The sequence below is a fragment of the Ricinus communis genome, chromosome 6, assembly GCF_019578655.1.
Source record: "Ricinus communis isolate WT05 ecotype wild-type chromosome 6, ASM1957865v1, whole genome shotgun sequence".
Lineage (NCBI taxonomy): Eukaryota > Viridiplantae > Streptophyta > Magnoliopsida > Malpighiales > Euphorbiaceae > Ricinus > Ricinus communis.
Window position 1 is genome coordinate 2,636,286 of NC_063261.1, and position 24,704 is coordinate 2,660,989.

The window sequence follows — 24,704 nt, forward strand, 5'->3', positions numbered from 1 at the left end:
CTCTGATGTAACTGCGAACCCGCTCTTCTTTGAGTTGAGTCTCAAATTATACCTTTTCACTCATCCTAAAAATTTATCAAGAGCTTAAATGTGCCCTTCCCTTGTTTCAGACTTTACCATCATATCATCAATATACACCTCTACCTCCTTGTGCATCATGTCGTGAAACAAGACAGTGGTTGCTCTCTGATAAGTTGCCCCCACATTTTTTAGTCCAAAAGATATAACCTTGTAGCAGTATGTCCCCCACTCAGTGATGCATGATGTCTTCAGTTTATCCACTATTGCCATCATGATCTAGTTATACCAGAAGAACCCGTCTGTAAAGGAGTACATCGCCTTCGAAGCAGCACTATCAGATGTTATTAAAGAATTATTTAATAAAAGTAGAATATATAAATTTATGTTACTAAAAAATTATTTTAAGTATAGTTAGTAGTCAATTATAATAATAATTTATATAATAGTTTATTTGGATTATTCATCGTAATATAATATAATACTAATATATACTAGAACATTATATATATATATATATTATATAACTACTTAACAAGTAAAATTCGAACTTAACTCATTTAGTATAATAATAAGTTATTTATAAACTGAGTTCTAACTACCCACAAGTTCAGTAATTTTAAAACAAGCTGAGCTCGAGTTTGAATATAAGGGCTCAATCTTTTGCCAAATTAAATAAAATTGAGCTTGAGTTTGTTAAAGTTCGGCTTGGCTTAATTCGATTATAATTCTAATTATACCCATCAACAAAATTATTCAATTATAAAAAAATTAAAAATAAAAAGATGAACAAAGAATGAAAATAAACAACAAAATAAAAAATATTTAGTAGCCATTAATTAATTAAAAATAATTACTAATTAATCAATATAATTAATTAATTACATACGGTTAATTAGGTATTACATATAGGCCTAGTAAAGTGCACGTGGAGGAACAAACATCCATTCTATTGTATATGAGATAATAGAAAATGACAAATTTCTATCTATACATTAAATATGGGTTGAGTTTGGATGTTTACTATCTTCGGCAGCACTTATATATATATCCAACTATTGCATTGTAAGACAAAGAAAAACAAAAAGAATTGGCTCAACGTAACATACGAATTGAAAGAAAAAATAAACGTAAAAAAGTAAAGAGAAAAGGTATAAATGTAAATAAACAAATGGAGGTAAAAAAAAAAAAGATTTCAAAAATCAGCTCACTAAAGTAAATTTATCTTAATTAAATTAATTAGGCTACACTAGAATAATGATCATTTTATTAGCCCATCAACGTAAAAGGTAGTTCATTTAGGTTTAAAAATTAGATTGAATACATAATTTATAATTAAACTAGACTAAGTAGGTCTTTGCACATTATTAAATAATTAAGTAAAACTAATTAAACATAGGTTGGGCTAAATAAAATTAGCTGAATTTAAGAATATGTCACATGTTGTAATAGATACTTGTAAAATATAAATTGTCATATTTATAGAGAATAATCCGTTAAATAATAAAATTAAAAACTATACAAATAAAGAAGTTGGATTTCGAATCCATCTCTAGATATGGTGAAGCTGTCTTATGAAATCTAGTACACAACTCAATTGGTAAAAGTGTCCTAGAAAATTATTCAAGTGACAATTCTCATCTCCGCGCTAGTCTCTGTGATTAGTTAGCGTGTTCTTATTATGTTAAAAAACCTTGTAGTGCTATAATCGCTAGAGATAATTGAGTGCTCGTTTAAAACTGCCGCCAATAAAATTATTGTTGATTTAAAATTTTAATAAATTTATACTTCTAGAATCATATTTGTATTAAATGACTTAATTTTTTATTTTATATGTAACATTTTGTGAGCTTTTTTCCTAGAGTTTAATTGTGTGTTTATACATTGAAACATTTACAAATAGAGATTAAATTATATATGGAGTAATATTTTTATATTTTTATTCACTTTTATTTAATTGATATAATAAATAATAAAGATATTATGGCTTCCATTAAAAACAATTTATTTTGCCACCTATAAGCCCTTTTGACAAACTTATTCCTTAGGTAATCAAATCGAACCTATTTATATTTTAAATAAAAAGTCGGCAATCGAAGATAAATCTCATGTGCCGAAACCACAGGGACAAGGACTGTAAAGATACCAGCTATAGCATTTTGAACATCACCAGGCATGTTCAACCTTGAAAGCAGAGTAAAATAAAAGAGGTTATCATATAAAAAAAATGAGAAAGAACATGAACTGCTCCTTACAATCTGCACTGTAGAAAAGATATTCATTTCTATTTAAGGGTAGGTAGTGCATTGAGTATATACACATTTGGTATCGCAATATAGGTGCTAACCACTAACATCTTATGCATCATATCTCAGTTTTTGTATATATATATATATATTTCTAAAGTTTAAAATTTTTTAATATTATATATTTAATTTGTGACACATAAATTTTTTATTTTAATATGTGTATTTATTTTTAATATATGTGATTCAAGCTTAATTCGTTAATTTATAAGTTGTATTCTAATTAAACACTGACTTTAATCCTAAAAATAGTACATTAATTATATTCTAATATTATATTAACTAATAAATAATTTCTTAATTAAATAATGATATTAATTCTATTCTAAGAAATAGCATATTAATTAAATTTTATTATTTTATTATCTAATAAATTAATTTTATATTTAGATAATAATCCTAATCTAAAAAATAACATCTTAAATTATATTTTATTATTATATTTAATAATAAATTATTTTTTAATTATATAATAAATTTAATCCTAAAAAATAGTAATATTAATTATATTAATATGTTAATTTATATATTATCAAAATTAATGAATAAATAATTTTATATTATTGCATTAATAAAAATTTAGAATCGTAAAAAAATTAAAAATATTTAAAAATAGTTAGTTTGCTATTTTTTAAAATTTTATAAATTAATATATAAATATTAAAAAATTTATTAAATTATATCTATTAGTTTAATTTTATAATCAAAATAATAATAACAACCGTAATACACATAAATAAATGATTAATTCTTCTAATTTTAATTCAAGGAAATAATATGTAATATTATAATTCCTTTTAAAAGAAGTGTGTATTTCATGTAAAACCTTTACTTGGTTAGCTCGGTGAATTCAACCTTGGCAAAATACTCTACAAAGCTGTGCTAGAAACTAAATTTCGACAAGAGTGCTAATTTTTATGTTATTTTTATACATAGTTCTCAAATTTTTGTTACACTTTTAATACTTTAAAAACTATACTTTACTAGCTAATGTTGAAATTCTAAAAGCATCTACAATGACATTTTTATTTTAAAGAATATAATTTCTATAATATATTACACCTTAAATAATATTTACATAAAAAGAATAAAATATTTTATTTAAGTTTAATAGATTTTTTATATTTTATTTTATTTTTATAAGCATTAATAAGTTTAATTTTTCTTTTCTTTTCTTTTTAACTTTTACTAATAGAAAAACAAGAATTTCAAATATTAATTAAATCAAATGTATAAAAATTTATAATGTATTTATTAAGTATAGAGTAGAGAGTGAAATTTTCTATAAGTAGAGACTTAAATTGATTATCTCCCTTATATTAAAGAATAAAAACTACATGGAAGTGTCATTTTATGATATGATTCTTTAAAATAAAAAATCTGACACATATAAAAGATGCATTAAAAATATTTTAATAGAGTTGGATTTCTAGAGTTAGACTAAATTAAGAATACTATTTATCAATAAAATTAATTAATAAATGATCTAATTGATTCAATTAATTAAACAACAGGGTATTTTTAGTAAATTTGATTGTCCTTTTCCCATTTATAATTAAACAATATAAGAAGGTTATTTTAGTAAATTAAATAATATACTCGTGCTAATGATAATTTTGTGATTTAAAATATTTTATTTTAATTCTAAATTTGTTATATTATAAAAAAAACTATATTTAGCTATATTTATTTTAATAAGTCATTAATATTACTATTTTATTTTAATAATTTTAAAATTTAATAGTTATTAAAAATAATAAACAATAAAAATAAATAATAAATTATTGACATTTTATAATTACTGATTTTCTAATTATATTATACCATCATTTTATTTTAATAAATATATAATTATATCATTGTATTTGGTTAGTATTTAATATTGAAATGTATTTAATATTATTATTTTATTTTATCAATATTTAATATTAATAATAAATTATTGTATGATAAAATATTATGAGAGGTAGTTTTATGATAAATTTAATCTATATATTATATATATGTTAGGATTATAATGATTATAATATGATACTTAGTTACCGATACAATTAACTAAAAAAAAATCACATTCAATTTTCAAAAATCAAAACCAAATTACAAACTGAATAAGGAAAAATCGAATAGATCAGTTCGGCTTGTTTTTAGACACCTTACTAGAATCCTTCGCTCGGTTTCAAGTGCCGGAGTTTGAGTCCTAATTCATAACGTCAAGATTCCATCTGAAAACCCGAACCTTCATAAGACTCGGATACCAACCGAAGTGTAACCCGAATCCGCTTTCTTTTACGCTATAAAAGCCAAAAGTGAAGGTTCTAGGGCTTTACACATCAGAAAAGCGTGACGTTATTTCGGGTCAACAAAAAAATAACTCAACGATTTAACTCGTTTTCTGGTTTCAGAAACGGAAGAAATGGCACCAAGATTTGCACTGACTCGACTCGGTATTACTCGCACGATGTTTCCAACTCATGGAGGAGCAACAACAACAAAAACTCGCTACTTCAGCGACGGCAAGGGCCGTGTTCTTAGCGAGGAGGAACGCGCCGCTGAGAACGTCTATATTCAGGTTTGTTGTTTAGACTATGATCCTTTTATAAGTGGTCTATAGATTTCTTCTTTTGGAAAGCTGAACCATTGGATGAGCTGGGACCAAAGGTGGTTTTAACCGTTATTGGGTCAGTTATAGTTAGATCAGAGTTCTTATTTGTGTTTTTGTTGTTAGGTTGTTTAATTTTATCTTTTTCGAAAAATACCAAGTTCGTGCGTAATCTTATTTATGGTCACTAATTATCATGAGTATTAATATGTGATAATGATTTTTGAATGAAGAAAATGGAGAGGGAGAGGTTGGAGAAGCTGAAGCAGAAGGCTGATAAAGAAAAGGCTGAGAAAAATAAAGAGTCTGCTGAGAAGGTAATATGTGATAATTTACCTTCAATTTGCAATTTTACTGTGTATTTGGAATGTTATTCATAAATTTGACATTAGTCAATGAGTTGGGTTTTCCTGTTGTGTTTCATTAATATGTTTTGAAATGGAAGAAGGTAAAAAAGCTGTTCTTGTTGGTTTAGATGGTTTAAAGTAGTACTAGAGGATTTATTGTTGTCTGACTTAAAATGTTTTTTTGGTTGCTTAATTTGTTAGCATCGGAATTGACATTATTTGAAGATTTTCTCGGGTTATCATTTGTATAATTTCCTTATTGAGTGTTTCTCCTAATTGTCTCATGGGTTGTCTCATGTTTATGGTCTGAGAGATTTTCCCATTGCAGTTTCGAAACTACTTTGATCTTAGCATTTTCCTCCATAGATATTACAAGTTTATTTCTTGGTCTCTGATGTGAATTTTTGTTTCACAAGTGAAATAACAATTAGAGTAAATGTCCAAAGTCTGGAAAAAATTTGTGATGCACCCAGAATTTGCAAGGATTTGCTCATGTCTTTGACAGAAAGATTTATCAAGAGAGGAAGAATACTTGAATGAAAGAACAGGCTTTAAGGCTTATGAATGAAGTAACAATTGTTTTCTAGGCTCTTTTATCTCGGTTGGGATTGGACAGGGGGTAGTTGAAAAGTGTGGACTTTCATCGTGGTCTGTTTAGAAAATTGATGCTGATAACAGTGTTGAAAGGTCGGTGCAGTAAATGTGAATTAAGTTACTATAATTCTAAGTTATGTACTGCAAGCCTTTGAGCTACTGTGATTTGCTGGTTTCTTTCTTTTTTTTCCTCTTTCCAATGTGGAATAGGGAGCTAACCTGAAAAGATCAGAATGCTTGCTCTCTCTTAAGGGCATGATTTTAGGAGGATTTGCTATATAAATAAATGCAGCCTAATGCAGCCATAGTTGTCTGCTTTTCTTTGATTTTCCTTTGTTGAGTACGAGATTGTTTTTCTTAGTGAACTTCAAAGAACATAATTTTGTAACATCTTATCTCACTGGTCAGTTTGTTCAAGTGTCCTGGAAAGAAAATTGTATTAATACCATTTAGAGAAAATGGCAGCATTGCAGGAAAAGTTACGTTACTGGTTTTAGATTGTGGTTCTACTATTTGCTCACTGACACTTGGTGCTGCTGTAACAAAAGAATGAGAACCTCTCCTAGTCCTATTTTTTCATCTTATGCAATGAGTTGTTATTAATTGGTCCAGTTTGGTGACTCAGAGTCACATATTTTATTACCACAAGGTTTCAAGTTCTATCCATTCCGGTTCCTAGTTGAAGGGCTTATAATTTTGCTATTCTAGATAATGTTTCTTCCATTACAATACTCAACATCAGTAGGATCTGATATTCAATTTCAACTGTGAAATATTATGGGAACTGCGGAAATGGAGGATGTTAATTTACATCTGCTGTTTTTCTTCTGTATATAGGTGGATGGAATGGAAAAAGCTTAGCTTAGCCTTGAAATTTTTTTTCCCATCGCATACAGTTAAACCTGATTATATTTCTATTTTAGATTGTTGTTCTGTTTCATCCATTCTACCTTTTTGCAAGTATCAGTTCCATTTACATTATTATTTTCTGTTTTGCAGAAAGCTGAAGAGAGCCACAAGGGTTGACTTATCTTACATGATAAGGCCGTCTTACTGAAGAGATGATCATCAGAAATAAAGAAGTGACTTTTTAACTCTTTGTGAGATGTGGTCTTTGTATATAGTTTTCTTTCAACAGTGGTAAAACATAGCGGTCCTATTGTATGCGGTTGCCTTTTTAATCTTGAAATAATATCGTTCCGTAGTTCTTGCTTAAATTGAAATAATGTCCAACCTTTTTATTTGCTTCAAATGAGCAGTTGATGAGCCAACAAAGTGGCAATTTAAATCATGTTTCAAAGATCTGAATTGAGGATGCGGCACAATTTTGATTTTAGAAAATTTTCAGGCAGCTTGCATGCTCCATCTCTTGATGGATATGAGTTGGATTCTTCTGAATTTTCAGCCAGGATTTAATTATAAATACATTTTCGAGTTTGACTATTGGGGAGGTGGGCATTGCATTCTCCATCAGATTTATAGAAGGATTGCTTTGCACTTGGTTATCATCACTGCCAAAGAACCCTGATGTGTGTGTTTTATGTATATCATCATTATCAGACAACTCTGAAGGCAGTTCTCATCTTGCTTTTTTGAACTTACAGTCCGCCAAAGGATTCAAGCTTTCCTTTCATGTTTTTTAAAGGCTTAATTACGTCAAAATATCTTGTACTATCGTGCTTTTGTCAAATCTAGCCTATTTTATTAATTTTTGAGAAAATTACAAAAAATACTGATTTTTTTAAATAATATTATTTATAGTAAGATTTTTTCTTTTCAAATATATACAACCCATATTTTGAAAATTACTGCAAATTTTCATTTTTTTTTTATAAAATTATGTACAAGGAAGTTTTATTTCTTTTTCTTTAACTCTTTTTCATCATATAATTTTATTCCATTAATTTTTTTTTGTTTCTCCACTTCTTCACAAGAGAATCATCAATACTTTTAGACAGTATTTGACGATGTTACACTAATCATCAACACTTTTACTTCGAGAGTGCTTGCTCCTTTCTTAACCGTTTCTCCTTTAATAAAGACAACTACTCTCGCTCTCATGTCATGAATTTTCTCAAAAATTTTAGTTTATTTATTTATTTTCCTTTCTCTTTTATATGATTTTCAGGTGGATATTGAACAAAAAGTTTTAGTTGTATGATTTTTTAACTTTGATTTATTGGTATTTGATTCAAATTTTATATTGTGTTATTATTGAATAAAATGTGAATATAAATATTAAAAAGCTGAATAGTTTTTTGGATGTCTTAAAGTGAATAAAATAGTAACTTATGATTTCAAATTCTCGTCTTCCAATTGTTTGTTGATATGTTTGAACCATAAAACAGTTTGTTATTAACTTTCTCTTTTTTTTTTTACAGAAATGTACACAAAGTTTTTAATTTTTGATATATTATTTGTGCATATCAAGAAAATATTTTTTTCTCTTTTCGTTGGGATGTTGTAAGTGTTGATTTGGCTTAAAATATATTTTACTACTCATGTTACCTATGTATGAATAAACAATAAAATAACTACTTGAGTTGATTAATAAATTGGATTAAATGAGATTATAGTATGCACTTATGATGTTTGATAATATGCTTGTTTTAAAAAATTGGCAAAATTTTTTGAATAGTGGCCAAGCTTGCAGATGCATAAATACTAAAGATACAATAAATAGCCCCAGACTATGGAACAAAAGATTATACCGGACTTATCTACACCGAGGTATTGACGGTGATTCTCAAATATCGCAGAACAGAATGTGACCTACTAAAATATTGCCCATCTCTACCCAAGATCCTAGCATCACAATTCCATTTTTGTCTAAATTTCGGAGTAAATGGGCTTTTAGATACGGTATTTCATTAGTGATCCTTTCAGGTCCTTGACTTGTCACATGAGTCTGAATTTCATATTTCCGTATGTGAAAAGAAGTATAAATATCTTCAAAGAAATAAAAAAAGAAAAGAGATGAAAAGATAATAATAATAAAATAATAATATTTCAAATACTATTTATATACTAAATATATACCAAATATATATGAAATATATACTAAAATCTGTAAAATGTATATCATTTAATGTAACTTTTCATTGTATTTTTCTAAAGATATAATCATAGCGAATATATTATATATAAGGAATATTTATTAAAATAAATTAAATTTTGGAATAAAAACATATTAAACAAATTGAAATTTTGATTAAAAATTACCAAGCATATACTTAATATATAGCCAACATATACATTTTATACTCAATATATAATAAAATAAGTGTAATATATAGTATTTCCTAAGAGTGTATTTTTTTTTTATAAATATGCAATCTATATGAATTAAAATAGTTGCAGATACCAGATATATATTTAATGTATATCATATTTTGTTGAGCATATATCCTTTGTTGCTATTTTTAGCCTTTTTAAAGGTATAAATATGTAAAATATACTATAAATAGTAACATATACTAAAATAAATATAATGTATGCCAATTTTAAAAGTTTACCTTTTTAATTTTTTATATTTGAAACATATATATATTAAACTATTTCAAATATTACATATATACTTAATATATTTTATATTTTATGGAATGGATCTCATTTTCTTTTAATTTTTCATTATATTATATTATAAGTATACAAAATTTTTAATAATTTCATAGAAATATAGAATAATAAAATAATTATCATAATACTATTTTCTTAATTCTAATAATCACGAGAGTTATTATATAAACTTTAACTAAATCAATCAATTAAAACTAATATTATTGTTATTGAGAAAAATAATTTTTAAAATTAAAATGTTTAAATTAAAAAATTAAAATTCTAATTAATACATATCCAATATATACCTAATATATACTTTTTACTATACATTTATAAAAATAGTTCTCTTTATGCTGATTTTTAAATTCTTTTAAACAAATGTGATTTATATATAAAATAAATTATAATCTTAAAAAATAGTTTTAAATACTAGTTTTGCATATATTCAGTTCTAATAGTTTGACCTGCAATCAAATTAATATTATTAGATAGATACTAAACATATGTTAGACATATATTAACATATACTAAAAATTAACTATGACAAGATTTATGAAAACATATACCAAATTACTAATAACATATACCATTTTGTGAAAAAAGTATACCTAATATATATTATCATATTTTTGAAATAATTTTTCAATTTACAGTATTTTTAAAAGTAAAAATGATATTTTCAATGTTTTTTTGGATATTTCTGAAAGAATCCCTTAATTTTTTCTAATGTAATAACTAACATATTTTCTTCAATTTTAACATTCGGGCCAACTTAGACAAAAAATTAAAACAAGAATCAACAAGACATGAAACGACACAGCTTTGCTTTCTTTAATTTTTTATTTCCTTTTTCCCTTCTTCCTCATCCTTGTCAAACCTAACCCTATACACTTCTTCTATCTCTTTAAAATCTTCGCCATCTGCCATGGAACATTTGATGTATTTTGCTTAGAAGATTTCTTAGGAGTGGATCGCCTCAACTGAGAAACAAGCAACTCCTCAAGCCTTGGGGTAGAGATGAACTAGATCCACCACCCTATTTATTATCTTTGCTTCACAAGTTCAAACAGTGTCCATGGCGCCCATTCCTTATTGACCAGAAAATAGTGTCTAGTTTCTATCTGAAAAGCCTACATCACGAGCATTATTTGAAGAGAGAGAGAGAGAATCAGACAAATCTTTAATTTCAAATTTCATTCAAATTTAAAATAAAATCAAACAAACAAACAGGTTGCTAAGCTAACATTATTAAAAAAAAGCTAGATAAATAATAAATAGCATAGTAACTTACCTATCTTTTTGGTAGTAGCTGATTGCGAGGATGAAGGTCCAACTATGATGTTATGTGTAAAACAGAGCTGATATTATCTTTACAATTTGTAGTCGTTTAAGTTGTTAATGGTTGGTTGATATAAGTTGTAGGATGGTGAGGCCAGCAGCTATCATTCCAACTGGTACAACAGTTATATTATGGTTGTTTTGTAGTGCAATGATCAGATGATATTTTGTTAGTAAAAATTCTCTTTCCTTCTCTCTATTTTTCTTCTTCCTTTCCTCTCTCTTTTTCTTCTTAAATTTACTGGTACCATTTGGTAGCAAAGCAGTTTGATCCTTCCTCACCGCTGCTCTCATCATCTCCAAAATTCCTGAACCAACCATGGCTGTTTCTGAAAATGCACGATTGCAAGAAATGAAAAAATTTGAAGAATCCATGAAAGACTCGATAAAAAATATGGTAAAATGGATGTTGCAGGAAAATAGTAAGAAGCAAGAACATATGTTTTTTTAGTATGATTAGTGATTTAATGAAAGACTTTAAAACAATGCTCAGTACCGCAAATACAAATCAAACAGTCCCTCCATCATCAACCCTAACAAGCTCTTCTAAAAACCCACCTATTTTACCCACACCCATCATCAACCAAACAACTACTAATCCTTCAATCTTACCTACTCCACCATTTAATCCAACCACTAACTCTCAAAAAACTCAACCCAGAACAACCCACATGTCTCCACATTTATCGATTTAACTACTCAATCAAATTAAATCAACAGTGCCAATGGGTATCAGATGGCAAAGCGATTCACTAAGATTGAATTTCCAAAGTTTGATGGTAGTGATTATGAAGGGTGGCTCTTTAAGTGTGATAGATTTTTCCAAATTGATTTTACCCCTTTACATGTAAGGGTAAAATTGGCTGCTATTCATATGGAAGGAAGAGCCTTATAACGAGATCAATCCTTTGTTAAAAACATAAATAAGGTTGATGAACCTCCACGGGAGGAGTATGTGGAGGCGTTAAAAGGAAGGTTTGGTGAGAAGGTGTACGAAGACCGAAAGGCTGATTTGAAGGGTCAGTGCAAACTGAATCTCTATAAGACTATATGGAGGAGTTTAACATCCTTTCTCATAAGGTAACCCTCTCTGATGAATATTCTTTAAGTTGCTTCCTCAGTGGACTTAAAGATCAAATCAAAATACTTATAAGAATGTTAGAACAAAAAACCTTGCAACAAGCTTATGCCCTTGCTCATATGCAAGAGTCATATTTAACAGCCACTAAAACCCATAAATCCTATTACAACGGACCTCAAACACAACCATCATTCTCTACAAACTCTAAACCCATAACCTCAAACATTAAACAACCACTGATATTGCCTACTCTAAGCTTCACAGAAAGACTAACCACTACAAATCCTCAACCAAATAAGAAGCCAACGAGAACAAGAAGATTGACTGATGAGGAAATGAATGAAAAAAGGACAAAGAACCTCTATTTTTGGTGTGACGAGTAGTCTGCCCCTGGTCACCAATGTAAAAAGAAGCATTTACACATGATGGTAGTGCAAGAGATAATAGAAGATGATAATGAAGGAATTAAAGGGAAGTTATAATAGGACAAGGAAGATTCAACTAAGATTGCTCCTACTATCTCCTTACATGCTATAAGTGGTATAGAGGAATTAGCTTACCATACCATGAAGCTAATTGGGAATTGTAAGAAGAAATCCTTTCACATTTTGGTTGATTCGGGCAGCACACATAATTTCATTGATCAAGCCATGGTTAAAGGCTTAGGATGTGCACTCAAGCTTATTGATCTTGTTCATATCATTGTAGCAAATGGTTAGGAGATAGTATGTGATCATATGTGTAAATAGTTTCCTTAGGAAGTATAGGGATACAAATTTGCATCAGATTTTCTAGTGATGTCTCTGGGTGGGTATGAAATGGTTCTTGGTATTCAGTGGCTGGCTGGATTGGGTGATATTCAGTGGAATTTGAAACAGCTTAAAATGATCTTTACTGTGAATGATCGATGCTATCAGCTGCAAGGTATCAACACTACTTCAGTTAGAGTAATTTCTCAGAACAACATAATGAAGTTACTACATAAGCAGCCTGCCATTGCTTATGCCTTACAACTGAATGAATTTGAAGCTAAGCAAGTTAATCAGAATCAGCCAAGAAAAGAAGCAGCTAGTTTTCACTTAACCAAATCACTAATTGAGTATGGTTCTATCTTTGAAGAACCTAAAGAGTTACCACCAAGTAGAGTGCATATCACAGGATTCCACTTGTGAAGGAGCAAAACTAGTTAACATCAGGCCCTACAAACATTCCCCAATGCAGAAAACGATAATTGGGAAGATGATACAAGAACTATTGGCTAGTAGAGTGATTCAACCAAGTGTTAGCCTTTTCTCATCTCCAATAGTCTTAGTAAAAAAGAAAGATGGCACCTGGAGAATGTGGATTGACTATAGGGTATTTAACAAGCAAACTATCGAAGATAGATTCCCAATAACTATAATAGAGGAGCTGCTTGATGAACTTCACGAGACTGCTGTATTTTCCAAAACAGACTTAAGGTCTGGCTACCATCCGATTCGGATGTACAATTTGGAGGTGCACAAGACAACTTCCAGATCACACGATGGGCACTATGAATTTGTAGTAATCCCCTTTGGCCTTACGAATGCCCCATCTACATTCCAAAGCTTGATGAATGAGATCTTTAGGTCATATTTAAGAAGATTTGTACTGATATTTTTTGATGATATTTTGGTGTATAGCCCAGAAATGCAGACCCATTTGGAGCACTTGAAGTGGGTTTTTCTCAAATTGCAAGAACATCACTTATTTGCTAGGAGTAAATCCTAATTTGGTGAATATTCTGTTGAATACCTTGGCCACATTATCACCAAGGAAGGAGTCTCTACTGACCCAAAAAAGATTAAAGCGGTGCAAGAATGGCCTGTACGAGTTAATCTAAAATAACTTAGAGGATTTTTGGGTTTGTCCGGGTATTATAGGCGATTTATTAAGGGGTATGGTATAATCAGTAAATCCCTTAACTGAATTATTAAAGTAGCTAAAGAAGGCTTTGAAAAGCTCAAGGCACTATTGACCTCAGCACCAGTCCTAGCCTTGCCCTCACCTAAAAAGCAGTTTGTGATTGAGACAGATGTAAGTGATGTCGGCATCAGTCCAATGCTTATGCATGAGTCACATCTAATTGCTTATATCAGTAAGTCTTTAACTCCTAAACATCATTCTCTTTCCACTAATGAAAAAAGAGTTGCTAGCTATTGTTTATGCAGGAAGTGGGACCATTACATTGCCTATAGGCACTTCTTGATTAAAACTAATCAGCATATTGTTGGAGCAAAGGATCACTATAGCTCAATAACAAAAATATATTGCTAAATTATTTGGATATGATTTGAAATATCCTATAAGAAAGGAAGAGATTATATAACTGTTGATGCCCTCTCAAGAATTCCTGTTCCTGTTTCTGAATTAATGGCATTGACAGTATCTGTTCCAGCTTGTGATCTATTATATGAAATTGGAAAAAGTTGGGAGAAGGATCCAGCTATTCAGTCCATTATTGCTTCTCTGCAACAAGTCCAGAATAACAACAGTTCTTATACTTGGTTAGATGGTCTTCTCAAGAGGAATGGCAGGTTAGTAGTTGGTAATGATCCGATATTAAGGCAAAAATTACTCAAAATGATGTATGATACAACGATTGGATGCCATTTCGGGATGTAAGAAACTACAAAAAGGCTTAAGCTGCTCTTTTATTGGAAGGGTATGGACATGATGTAAGAAATTATGTGAGGGCATGCTCTATTTGCCAAACCTACAAACCTGAAAAGATAAACACTCCTGGTTTGCTTCAACCTTTGCCAATTCTTGAAGGAATTTGGAGATATATTAGTATGGACTTTGTGGAGGGATTGCCAAAGTCAAATGGTAAAGATGTGATTTTGGTGGTTGTAGATAGGTTGAGTAAGTATGCATATTTTATTGCATTAAGTCATCCATATACTGCATCTATAGTAGCTCAACAATTCGTTGCGAATATATTCAAGCTACATAGTCTTCCTAATTCCATTATTAGTGATCTGGATCCAGTGTTTGTTAGTGCCTTTTGGTAGGAGCTTCTTAAATGGCAAGGAGTGGAATTAATGAAATCAACCTCTTACCACCCACAAACAGACAGCCATACAAAGGTTGCAAATAGATGTTTGGAGACTTATCTCAGATGCATGACTGGTGATAGTCCTCAACTTTGGTTGAAGTGGTTACCTCTTGTGAAATGGTGGTAAACACCAATTTTCATACTGTAATTCATACTACTCCCTTTGAAGTAGTGTATGGCATATCACCAATTCATATTCCTTATTTCCTTGGTGATTCACCAATTGCAGCAGTGGATCAGTTTTTGCAAGATAGAGAATTTGCCTTGCAGCTGATGAAGTACCATCTCTCAAGAGCTCAACATTGTATCAAGCAGCAAAAGGATCATCATAGAACTGACAGAAGTTTTCATATTGGAGATTGGTTATACCTTAAGTTGCAGCCTTAAGGCAACAAAGTGCAGCTAGAAGGGAGAACTATAAACTGTCTCCATTATATTATGAACCATATTGCATTTAAGATAAAATTGGAGAAGTTGCCGACAAGCTTAAACTCCCATCAGAGGCCAGGATTCATCCTGTCTTTCATGTTTCTCAACTGAAAAGATCAATTTCTGCTATAACTAATTCATATGTTCTCTCCTCCTACTCCAATTGCTATATTGGTTCGAAGACTAGTCAAGAGAGGAAATAATGCAGCAACTAAAGTCCTCATTCAATGGTCAAATAAGTCCCTAGAAGAAGCAACTTGGGAATTCTTGTTTGACATTCAACAAAGATTTCCAAAAGTTCACCTATTATTATTATTATTATTATTATTATTATTATTATTATGCTTGCTTACGAGCTTTGGTTAGATTAAGAATAGCTAGGATGTGTTAAACTAGGATTTTAGTAATTGGTTAGATTAACAATGATTGGAGAAAGTGTGTAATGGGGTTATATTAGGTAGAGTTTTTTCTTTATTCTTTTTAATATTTGATATATAATTTATAGTGCCAATTTGTGTTTTAATAATTTTTCTTTCTCTTGGCAAAATTTCTTTTTCCTTTTTTTTTTTGTTGAATTTAATAGCAGCGGAATTTAAGTTTTTTCTTCTTCTTAATTTTGTATAAAAATATTTTTTTATCTAAAAGTAATATACTTTAATAAATCAAATTAACTAATTGGCAAATACTTTAATATTTAATTATATATCCAATATATTATTGGTACATAATTTTTTGTATTAAATTACTTAGTTTTAAATTAAAATTAAAATTGTATAGTTATAATGCTAAAAGAAGTCTTTACTTTGGATTAGGACTATAATTGTATAGTTGTAATGCCAGAAAAAGTCTTTTGGTTAAATTGTATGTAATCTTTTTATTAAATTACTTAATTTATTAGGATTGTATAGTTATTAAAAAACAAAAAGGTCTTTTGGTTTGCTTTCTACGTAATTAAAAGTGTTAATTAGATCCTCTTCCGACTCCAGCTCTATCTCTGGCTCAAGAGACCCAAATTCTGGAGATTCAATATCAGCAAGGTTCTTCAGATCAACAACTGAAAGCTTATCTAGGGTGCTTTACCACCAAGTCTGCAGCACTGAGTTCATACACAAGGTTCTTCAATATCATCATGAACAGCATGTGATCGCCTAGATGATCACAAGAGCCAAAAACCGACTAGTTATCACCTAGAGCATTTGCGCATTTGGTCTAATTTTCAGTCATATAATTATATAATTTTATAATAAATAAGTTTGTAAGTTCTCTTTAGTAAATTTATTTGTCCTCATCTATTCGCTTATTTATATATATTACAAATAAATTAGTAAGATTTTTTAAATAAATTTATATAAATAAATTAAAAATATTTTTAGTAAATTTACTTTTTCTTCCCTTCAAACATCTATAATATATTAGTATTGCTTGTCATCCGCATAAATTATTATTATAAAGAATATTATATAAGTATATTTGAATAAAATCTCTATATTAATAAAAGAATTATAAAAATTTATTTTTAAATTTTTAATTTTATAATATAATACTTTTAATAATAATATTATTATATTAAATAAAAATATAATTTTTATTAGAAATATATATATAGAATTATGATACTATTAGAACTGAAGTAAATTAATTACTAATTCATTTTAATATAATTATGAAATTAATTAATAATTAATTTTATTAAAATTAGAAAATTAATTATTATTTAATTTTATTAGATTAGGAATAAATAAATTTTTTATTTATTTCATTAAAATAGTTTAATTATGTTATTTTAATACTTATTTAATAAAAATACTGAAATAATCATTGATAAAATATTTTTTCTTTCTGTTAATTGGGTAGTCACTCAGTTAATTATTATTATTATTTTTTTTATGCCCTGATCCGTTCCATCAAATTAATCTTTGTGCAAGGCCATGTCCATGTGATATTAGTCCCTGCGTTGCATGCTAAAGGACGATTCTTTAATGCCTCTTTTTTAACAACTCAAGTTGTAAAAGAAAAAAAAACATTTTAATTATAAGAATTATAAAAGTCCCGCGATACTTGTAATTCCCACAAAACAAGGGTTTAAAATTATAGAAGTCGCTTATAATTTCTAGAAAGCAAGGGTTTACATACAAAAAAAACTTATTTTAATTATTAATTAATATTAATTATATTTTAGTCAATTTAAAATTTTTCTATTTATTTTTTTTAAAATAATTATTATCGATAAATATATAAAATCTGTCAAACTTTTCTATACAATTTTACTTGACAATATTTTATAAAGCTACATCATATAGAATTTCAATAAAAAACTATATACGCTTTGATGTGATTATATAATAATTTATTATAAAATTAAATATTATAAAATAATAATATTATATGCATTCTAATATTAAATACTAATCAAATATAATACTATAATTAAATACTTATTAAAATAAAATAATAGTTAAATATAATAAAAAATTAATAATTATATAACACCACTAATTTATTATATATTTATTATTTATTATAATATTTATTATGATTTTTATGATCATTAAATCTTAATATTATTAAAATAAAATAATAATATTAAATACTTATTAAAGTAAAATAATAGCTAAATATAATTAAATTCTTATAATATATGCGTATTTAGTGAGATATATATATTTTTATAACTATTTTAACTATAGGCGTATTTAGTGGCGAGGCCAGAAATAAATTTAAAGAGGAGGCAAAGTCTTATAACAAAATTAAATTGTAAAAAGACATTTAAATATACCATGGCCCTACTATATAAACTTATAAAAATTAATATTATTTTAATTTTATAATTTATTAATATAATTAAATACTAGATTAATCAACTATATATAGTAATAGTTATTGATCAACTAAATATATTATTCTTATTCAATAAATTTTTATCTACTTTTAAATTTTAATCATTGATACTTGACAATTATGAGATTTATCTATATAATTTTATTTTGCATAAATAATTAAATATTATATATGAATTCATTGGTAATCTAAATTAGTAGAAAAAATGTATAAAATTAATAAATCATTTAAAATAATATTGATTGGTTGCCTATAATTAAAAATAGACTTGTAATAGTATAGTGCCATAATAATATTCTAGCAAAATCTTGAACTATTAAATTTTTTAATGAAAGTGTTTCTTCCTAATTAAATTTTATAAAATATAAAATTTTTCTATTTAAAATCTAGAATGTAAATATTTTTTAGAAGTTATTTAATTTTATAATAAATAAACCAAATTAAAATAGTCCAATTCTATTTAAAAAAAATCCAACTCTAATATATTTAAAATAAATATAATTTTATAAGAAAATGAAATAAAAAACTAGTTTATTTCTAAATACCTAAGTTAGGGTGGTTCCGCCACTGGGTGTAATAATTTTGTATATCAAACACAAGATAATAATTTAAATAGTCTCCAAATTTTATTTTTAGTTTTATTTTAAATTTTAAATTTTAATTAATTTTTTTTCAAACATTTAATTTAAATCATGTTTTATTTTAATTATTTTAAAAATAAAATTCACACGTGGCAAAAGTAATTAATAGCAAAAAAATAATTAAAAGAAGAAAATGTAACATGTTACTTTCTTATTGATAAAATAACTGAATTGTGACTAAAATTTAAATTGAATATTTAAAGAAAAATACATAAAGTTTTATTACCAAAACAGACTAAATTGAAAAGTTTAGTGAATATTTATATTATTATCTTTATCAAATATAATTTTTTATTGTCAATCATTTAATACCAAAATGTAAAATATTCATATATATATGTGTGTATAATTCTTGAAAAATTCTTATCTATACTTGTGTATATCTTCATTTATACACCAAACCATAAATGATTAACACATTTTCATTAGTTTTAAATAAAAGAGTATATATTAATTATTCAATATTAAAATATAAAATACTTATATATATATATACCAAACCATAAATGATTAAAACATCTTCATTAGTTTTAAAAAAGAATGTATCAATCTCCTATCTCCTATGCTGTATAAAAGAGTTTTAAGTGAGAATGTCCCGTAGAAAAAGCATCCAGTGACCACTTAGTCTTGAAATGATATCCCAGAAGAAGTTGCCAAATTATGCTGCCTCAATCTTTGTCAAGTCAAACAACTTGCTAATAATCAGTGACCTTTATTGCAACAATATTGAGTTCCTTTACAATATTCAGATATCATCATTTAACGAACAAATAATCTGATGAAACTAAAATAAAGAGAATTCGAATCATAGCAAGTGATTAAATTTATTCAGAGTTGAACACATTGAAACTTTGAATCTAAGCCTTGGGAGCAAGACCAGACTTGATCTTCTGGATAGTAGCAATATCAGTTTTGAAAGCCTTGGCAAGGACATCATCATCAATCCCAGTAGCAAAAACAGTTGAAGGGACAGAAACAGTTCCTGCATTGGCACTACCAAAGGCAGATACAGCTGCAGCAGGTTCCTTAGGATCAGAATTGGATTGGAAATGCACCAATCCTTTAGGAAACACAAAGATGTCACCAGGCTGGAGAGTCTGAGTGTAAAGTTTGTTCGTTGTGTCAATAAAGCCAACTTCAAGGCTTCCAGCTACAACAAATAAGAGCTCTGCGGAACGAGGGTGAGTATGGGGCGGGTTAACAGAACCTGCAGGGAATTCAAGAACTGCGAGAGATACACTTTGGCCGTTAAGAGCTGGAAACTCTGCCATGCTAGCTTTTGTGACCTTAAAGCTTGGTGGGTAGTCATCACCAGCAACTATGCTGCGCATACCTGTGAAGGTGAAGAAATTTCCATCTATTGCTGCAGCTGTAGAGTTTGCTGGGATTATGAAGTCTGTGATGATATCTGGATCACTTGCTGTAACTACTGCAACTAGCAGAAACAAAATAACTGCGGATAACAATTTTGAGGCCATTATGGGAGATAAATTAAAACCCTATACTTCTAGCTTCTGTCTTTCTATGCTTGTCAATGCTCTTAGGCGCAAGTATTTATAACCTTATTCAATTGAACTTTGTCGGCCAGCTGTTATTGAACATGCTCCTCTTTGTTAATTAGTTTTGTCTGCTTTGAATTTCAGTTCAATTCAGGGATATATACAACTAAAGGGTAGATTGAACATTGGCCTGCAAGGAACAGTTCTCACTGAACACAAGAAAGAGCATAAGGACAGTAGTTACCCAACCAAAAAGAAAGAAAAAAAAAATGCAGCATCTCGAATGCAAATAATAAGCAGAATATTTTCTGCTAAACAACTGAAAGTATGGAAAATAATTAGGATATACTGATATTATTATTGGAAAGATAGTGTCTGTCAAGAAAATTTCTCAGTACCAACACATTGTAGTTTCCCATTGTATTTGCCGTCTAATTAGCCTGCACATTGTATTGAAAGTCCAAAGTTTTTTATAAGACCAATTTATTTTTTATTTTTTATTAGATAGTAGAAGTCACTGCCAAATCTCATATACATATTGTCCAACTGAACCGAAGTTAGAATCCAAACCAAATTGAATTGAGCAAAAACTAAACAGTAAAAGTATCCTGACTAGCTTGAGGTGGTTCTTAAATTTAGAATTTATTTTTGTTAAATTTTTAGTTAAATTCTTAATCTTTTTATATTATTTAAAATATTTATTTCAGGATAAGACTTATAAGCACCCGTTTTTCAAATTTAGATATCGAGGGAACTATGAAAAATCCGATGATAAAAGTTATTGCTTCTCTTGAGTCTCATAGGTTGAGGATAGTCAAATTCCAGTTAGGGTTATGAGTAATTGAGCTAAATATTATTTTTTGAAATTAAATTGGACTAAATTGAAAGAAAAAATTAAATTTTGGTGACAAAATTGAACCAATTGAAAATTTTAGGAACTAAATTGTAAAGTCCTTCAAAATTGCCAACACAGACCGATCGGCTTTGCACAGTTCCGATTGACCAAAACTCAGACTTTACTGTCCTTTTTTTCAATAGTATTTTCTGACTTTAAACGTTGATAATTGTTAAAATATGCTTCCTAAAAGATATTTATTGGTAACTTTTTAAATTTGAAATATTTTTATGATTAAATCAATTTTTATCAATAATTATCATTCAAAGAGTTTTAATAAGTCCTTTAATTATTAAATAATTCTTGTTAATTATCAATAATCAAAAGCGAATGTTCATCTTGGCATCTAGGCTTTCCTATTTCTTTCTTTATAAATAGAAAAGGAAACTCTAGGCCAGAGTGTTGGCAACTTTGAGCAAAGAATGATTGCTAAGCTGACATACTGAGATTTCTAAAAAAATCAACAACTAAGCCCTAAATACTCTAGAATCCTATCTGATTTTTGGATCGACCTCCTCCTCTACTCTTGAGACTCAAGGATGTATACAATATGGTGACAATATGAGGGTTTTTAAACTCATCATATCATCATTTTCTCTTTCTCTTTTTATGATTTTCTTGGTGAATCTAGTAACATGCCTAGGATCTACATGATAAATGCCAATTAATATTTATTTTATTTGTTTTACATGATTAGATCTAGGTTTGCCATGATTTTTTTGATAACTTGTGCTATTTTCATTAGAATAGTATGTTAGGGTTTCAATTCTGATAACTAATATTATTCTCATTAGAACAACATGTTAGGGTTTCACTTCTGATAATTTATGTAAGTTTTCATGATAGATCTAGGTTTTGCTATATTTTTATTAGAATTGCATGATTTATGTATTAAACTGTCGATCTTCCATTTGTTTTGGATAGAGTTGCCATGTTTAGTTGACTTTATTCACTGTAAGTTTGTTTAAAGTTTAATTATGTTATTTTGTCTTAAAAATTGGTTTAAATACATGTTTTATTGCGTTTTACACGATAACAATCATGTTTTTATACTTTCATGCATGTATCTTGGAGTTGGGAGCATCTGATGTCAAATATGGCTTAGGGACCTCCCTAGAGCCGATTGGTTGTATGTAGAGCCAATCAGCTCTGTGACATAGCCTATCGGCTATTCGTCCATCTGTCGCTTGTTTTGCTGATTTTTCGAGGATTCTTTTCGATGATTTCCGTCATTTATTGCATATTTCGTTAATTTTGAGTTATTTAATTGTGGGAGGGTTGTAATAGCTTAGTTATTTCTTACCTTCCTTTATTTTATTTTATTTTCCTTGTAATCTGTGAGGGGCACATATCTGTTTGTTTGATTCGTACCTAAAACTGACCCATCTATATTTAGAGCTTTAAAATCTAAATTTTGGCGTGAAACTTATAGTCCATTAGGTTAATATGATGGTAATTAGACCTAATTATAAAAATTAATTAGACTTAGATGGGCTTTGCCATTCTAAATAAATAAACTGATCCATTTAGGCTTATAAAATTAAAATAAGCTTGGTATGTAAGAAATAGCTTATTTAGGATTAATGGTTGGCAATTTGGACATAACATATGCAATTGGGCTTAGACTAAATGAATCTTTATATAATTTGGTAGTTAAGTAGGTTAACTAATGAAATGAGAATTGGGCCAGGCTTAACAAAATTGGCTAGAATTAGGTGGACTTAACATGTTATATTGACCAAGTGTAAAAAATTATTATATTTCATTTATAAAGAATAAATTATTAACTAATAAAATTAAAGGTAGGAATACATAAATAAAGAGTTTGGTTTTTGAATCCGTCTCTAGATGTGATGAAGATTTCTTATAGAATCTAGTTCTGCCATGTAAGAAGTAAAAGTGTCATAGTGATCTTACCTAGGTGGTAACTCCCTTTCTTTGTGCTAGTCTATGTGACTAGTTAGCGTGCTTCCAATTAGGTTGAAAAGTCTTGAACTGTTGCAGTCGTTAGAACACTTAAGTGGGCGTTTGAAACCACCATCCACAATAGTAACTCTACTAGATATAAGAGAAGCTGATTCCTGTATATTCTTACCTTTAATTTTATCACATAATAGTCTATTCTTGTATTACTACACCATTTTCACATATTGTGCACATGGGTCCCTATAGCCCCGATGGCATTGGTTAGTAGTTCCTCGGCTCCACTCGAACCTTGAAATTACGATACTAGCTAACCATCACTTACAAATACAAGTAAATTCCTTTATTGAATGGGCCCTCGAGAGGGAAGACGAGCAAAGGAAGGATATTTGACTTTTGGGAGCCATTTTATCCTTACTTGAGACTCAGCCTATGGTAATGACAGTAAAAATTTCCACTAGGTATCCAATTGCTTGTTGTTTGAGGTACTTTCCTTATAAGAGTTTGAAGCCCATATATTGGAAAGCCTCAATCTAAAATATGTGGGCTTTGCTCTTGTATTAGAAAATATCACCTTGTTTGTTTACTCTTTTGAAAGCTTTTAGTATGCACGTCGGTACTTATTATTATCTTATTAATAATAAGCCTGTAACACCCGGAATTTTTATATATTTAATAATGAGTTTTTATTTAAGTTAATTTTAGCCTCATTATTATTGGGTTTAATTTAAAATGATTATATTTTGGTTATTCAAATTTTTCCAAATGCATATTTATATAAGCAAAATTATATATTGGAAAATTATGGTAGAATTGTAAAGGATGTGTTTATAAAAGAATTTTGGAAAAATTGATTATTTAATTTAATTGTGTGTTAGGACTAAATTGGAAATTTATTTTGGAATAAGGATTGAAAGTATAATTTTATTTTTATGGGGCTTTAATGGAAATTTGTGAGTTTGGTATTTTCGTGAAATAAATATGCTCGTGGGTATTTTTGTAATTGTGTATTTTCAGTGAATTCTAATTTGGCCCAAATTAAATAGTTAAGGGCTTAATTGATAGGCTAAAAAGAAGTTTGGGGGTCAAATTTAAATTCTGCAGGATGAAATTGTAAGTAATTAAGGAAGTTGAGGGACCAAATTGTAATAAGGAAAAGTTCGGGGCGCCAGTCTTATTAGATTAAGAGAGTCGAATGGCTATTAGATTTCTTATTTGGATACTTAAGTGACCGGACTGGAGGTAAGGTCCCTGGTCGAGCTTTGCTCTCGGGGCGCCAGTCTTATTGGGTAAGAGAGCCAAAAGGCTAAGGCTGAGAGTTAAGTGACCGGACTGGAGGTAAGGTCCCTGGTCGAGCTTTGCTCTCTGGCCAAATTCTATTGGAATGAGAGGTTTGAGATGATAGAGTTGAGGTTAGTTGAGACATAAGTGTTGAAATAATCGAGATTTTAGAGTTGGGATTAGAGTTCTACTCAAGTACTCGTCCCGTTGCATGTGGAATAAATTTTGTTTAAGCATGGCATGACACATATGTTTTAACATGACACGTATGGTTC

At 28.7% G+C, this 24,704-nt stretch overlaps 2 protein-coding genes and 1 long non-coding RNA gene across 4 annotated transcripts; 1 reads left to right on the forward strand and 2 right to left on the reverse strand.

The window, feature by feature from the left end:
- Nucleotides 1-4,561: 4,561 nt before the first annotated feature.
- Nucleotides 4,562-7,081, forward strand: LOC8277748 (uncharacterized protein At2g27730, mitochondrial). The gene is made up of 3 exons (XM_002515718.4): nucleotides 4,562-4,893; nucleotides 5,157-5,240; nucleotides 6,864-7,081. Exons 1-3 carry the CDS (start codon nucleotides 4,738-4,740, stop codon nucleotides 6,888-6,890), a joined length of 267 nt encoding a protein of 88 aa, XP_002515764.1. The 5' UTR covers nucleotides 4,562-4,737; the 3' UTR covers nucleotides 6,891-7,081.
- Nucleotides 7,082-10,157: 3,076 nt separating this feature from the next.
- On the reverse strand, nucleotides 10,158-13,728 carry LOC125370368. 2 transcript variants are annotated; one of them, XR_007216261.1, is made up of 3 exons: nucleotides 12,405-13,728; nucleotides 10,717-11,092; nucleotides 10,158-10,555 (listed from the first exon to the last, which is right to left on the reverse strand). It is a non-coding gene; the product is annotated as an uncharacterized LOC125370368 (long non-coding RNA). The 2 variants fall into 2 exon arrangements; XR_007216260.1 differs by lacking the exon at nucleotides 12,405-13,728 and having other exon boundaries at nucleotides 10,717-12,375.
- A 5,892-nt stretch (nucleotides 13,729-19,620) lies between these two features.
- On the reverse strand, nucleotides 19,621-21,149 carry LOC8277750 (germin-like protein 9-3). The gene has a single exon (XM_002515720.2). The coding sequence runs from the start codon at nucleotides 20,307-20,309 to the stop codon at nucleotides 19,689-19,691; it is 621 nt and encodes a 206-aa protein (XP_002515766.1). The 5' UTR covers nucleotides 20,310-21,149; the 3' UTR covers nucleotides 19,621-19,688.
- Between the last annotated feature and the right edge of the window lie 3,555 nt (nucleotides 21,150-24,704).

Excerpts from the sequence above, each read along its gene's own strand:
- LOC8277748 (XM_002515718.4), top strand. The coding sequence starts at position 4,738 with ATGGCACCAAGATTTGCACTGACTCGACTCGGTATTACTCGCACGATG. Across the intron at positions 4,894-5,156 it reads CTGAGAACGTCTATATTCAG|AAAATGGAGAGGGAGAGGTT; the intron begins GTTTGTTGTTTA and ends TTTTGAATGAAG. Across the intron at positions 5,241-6,863 it reads ATAAAGAGTCTGCTGAGAAG|AAAGCTGAAGAGAGCCACAA; the intron begins GTAATATGTGAT and ends TCTGTTTTGCAG.
- LOC8277750 (XM_002515720.2), bottom strand. The coding sequence starts at position 20,309 with ATGGCCTCAAAATTGTTATCCGCAGTTATTTTGTTTCTGCTAGTTGCA.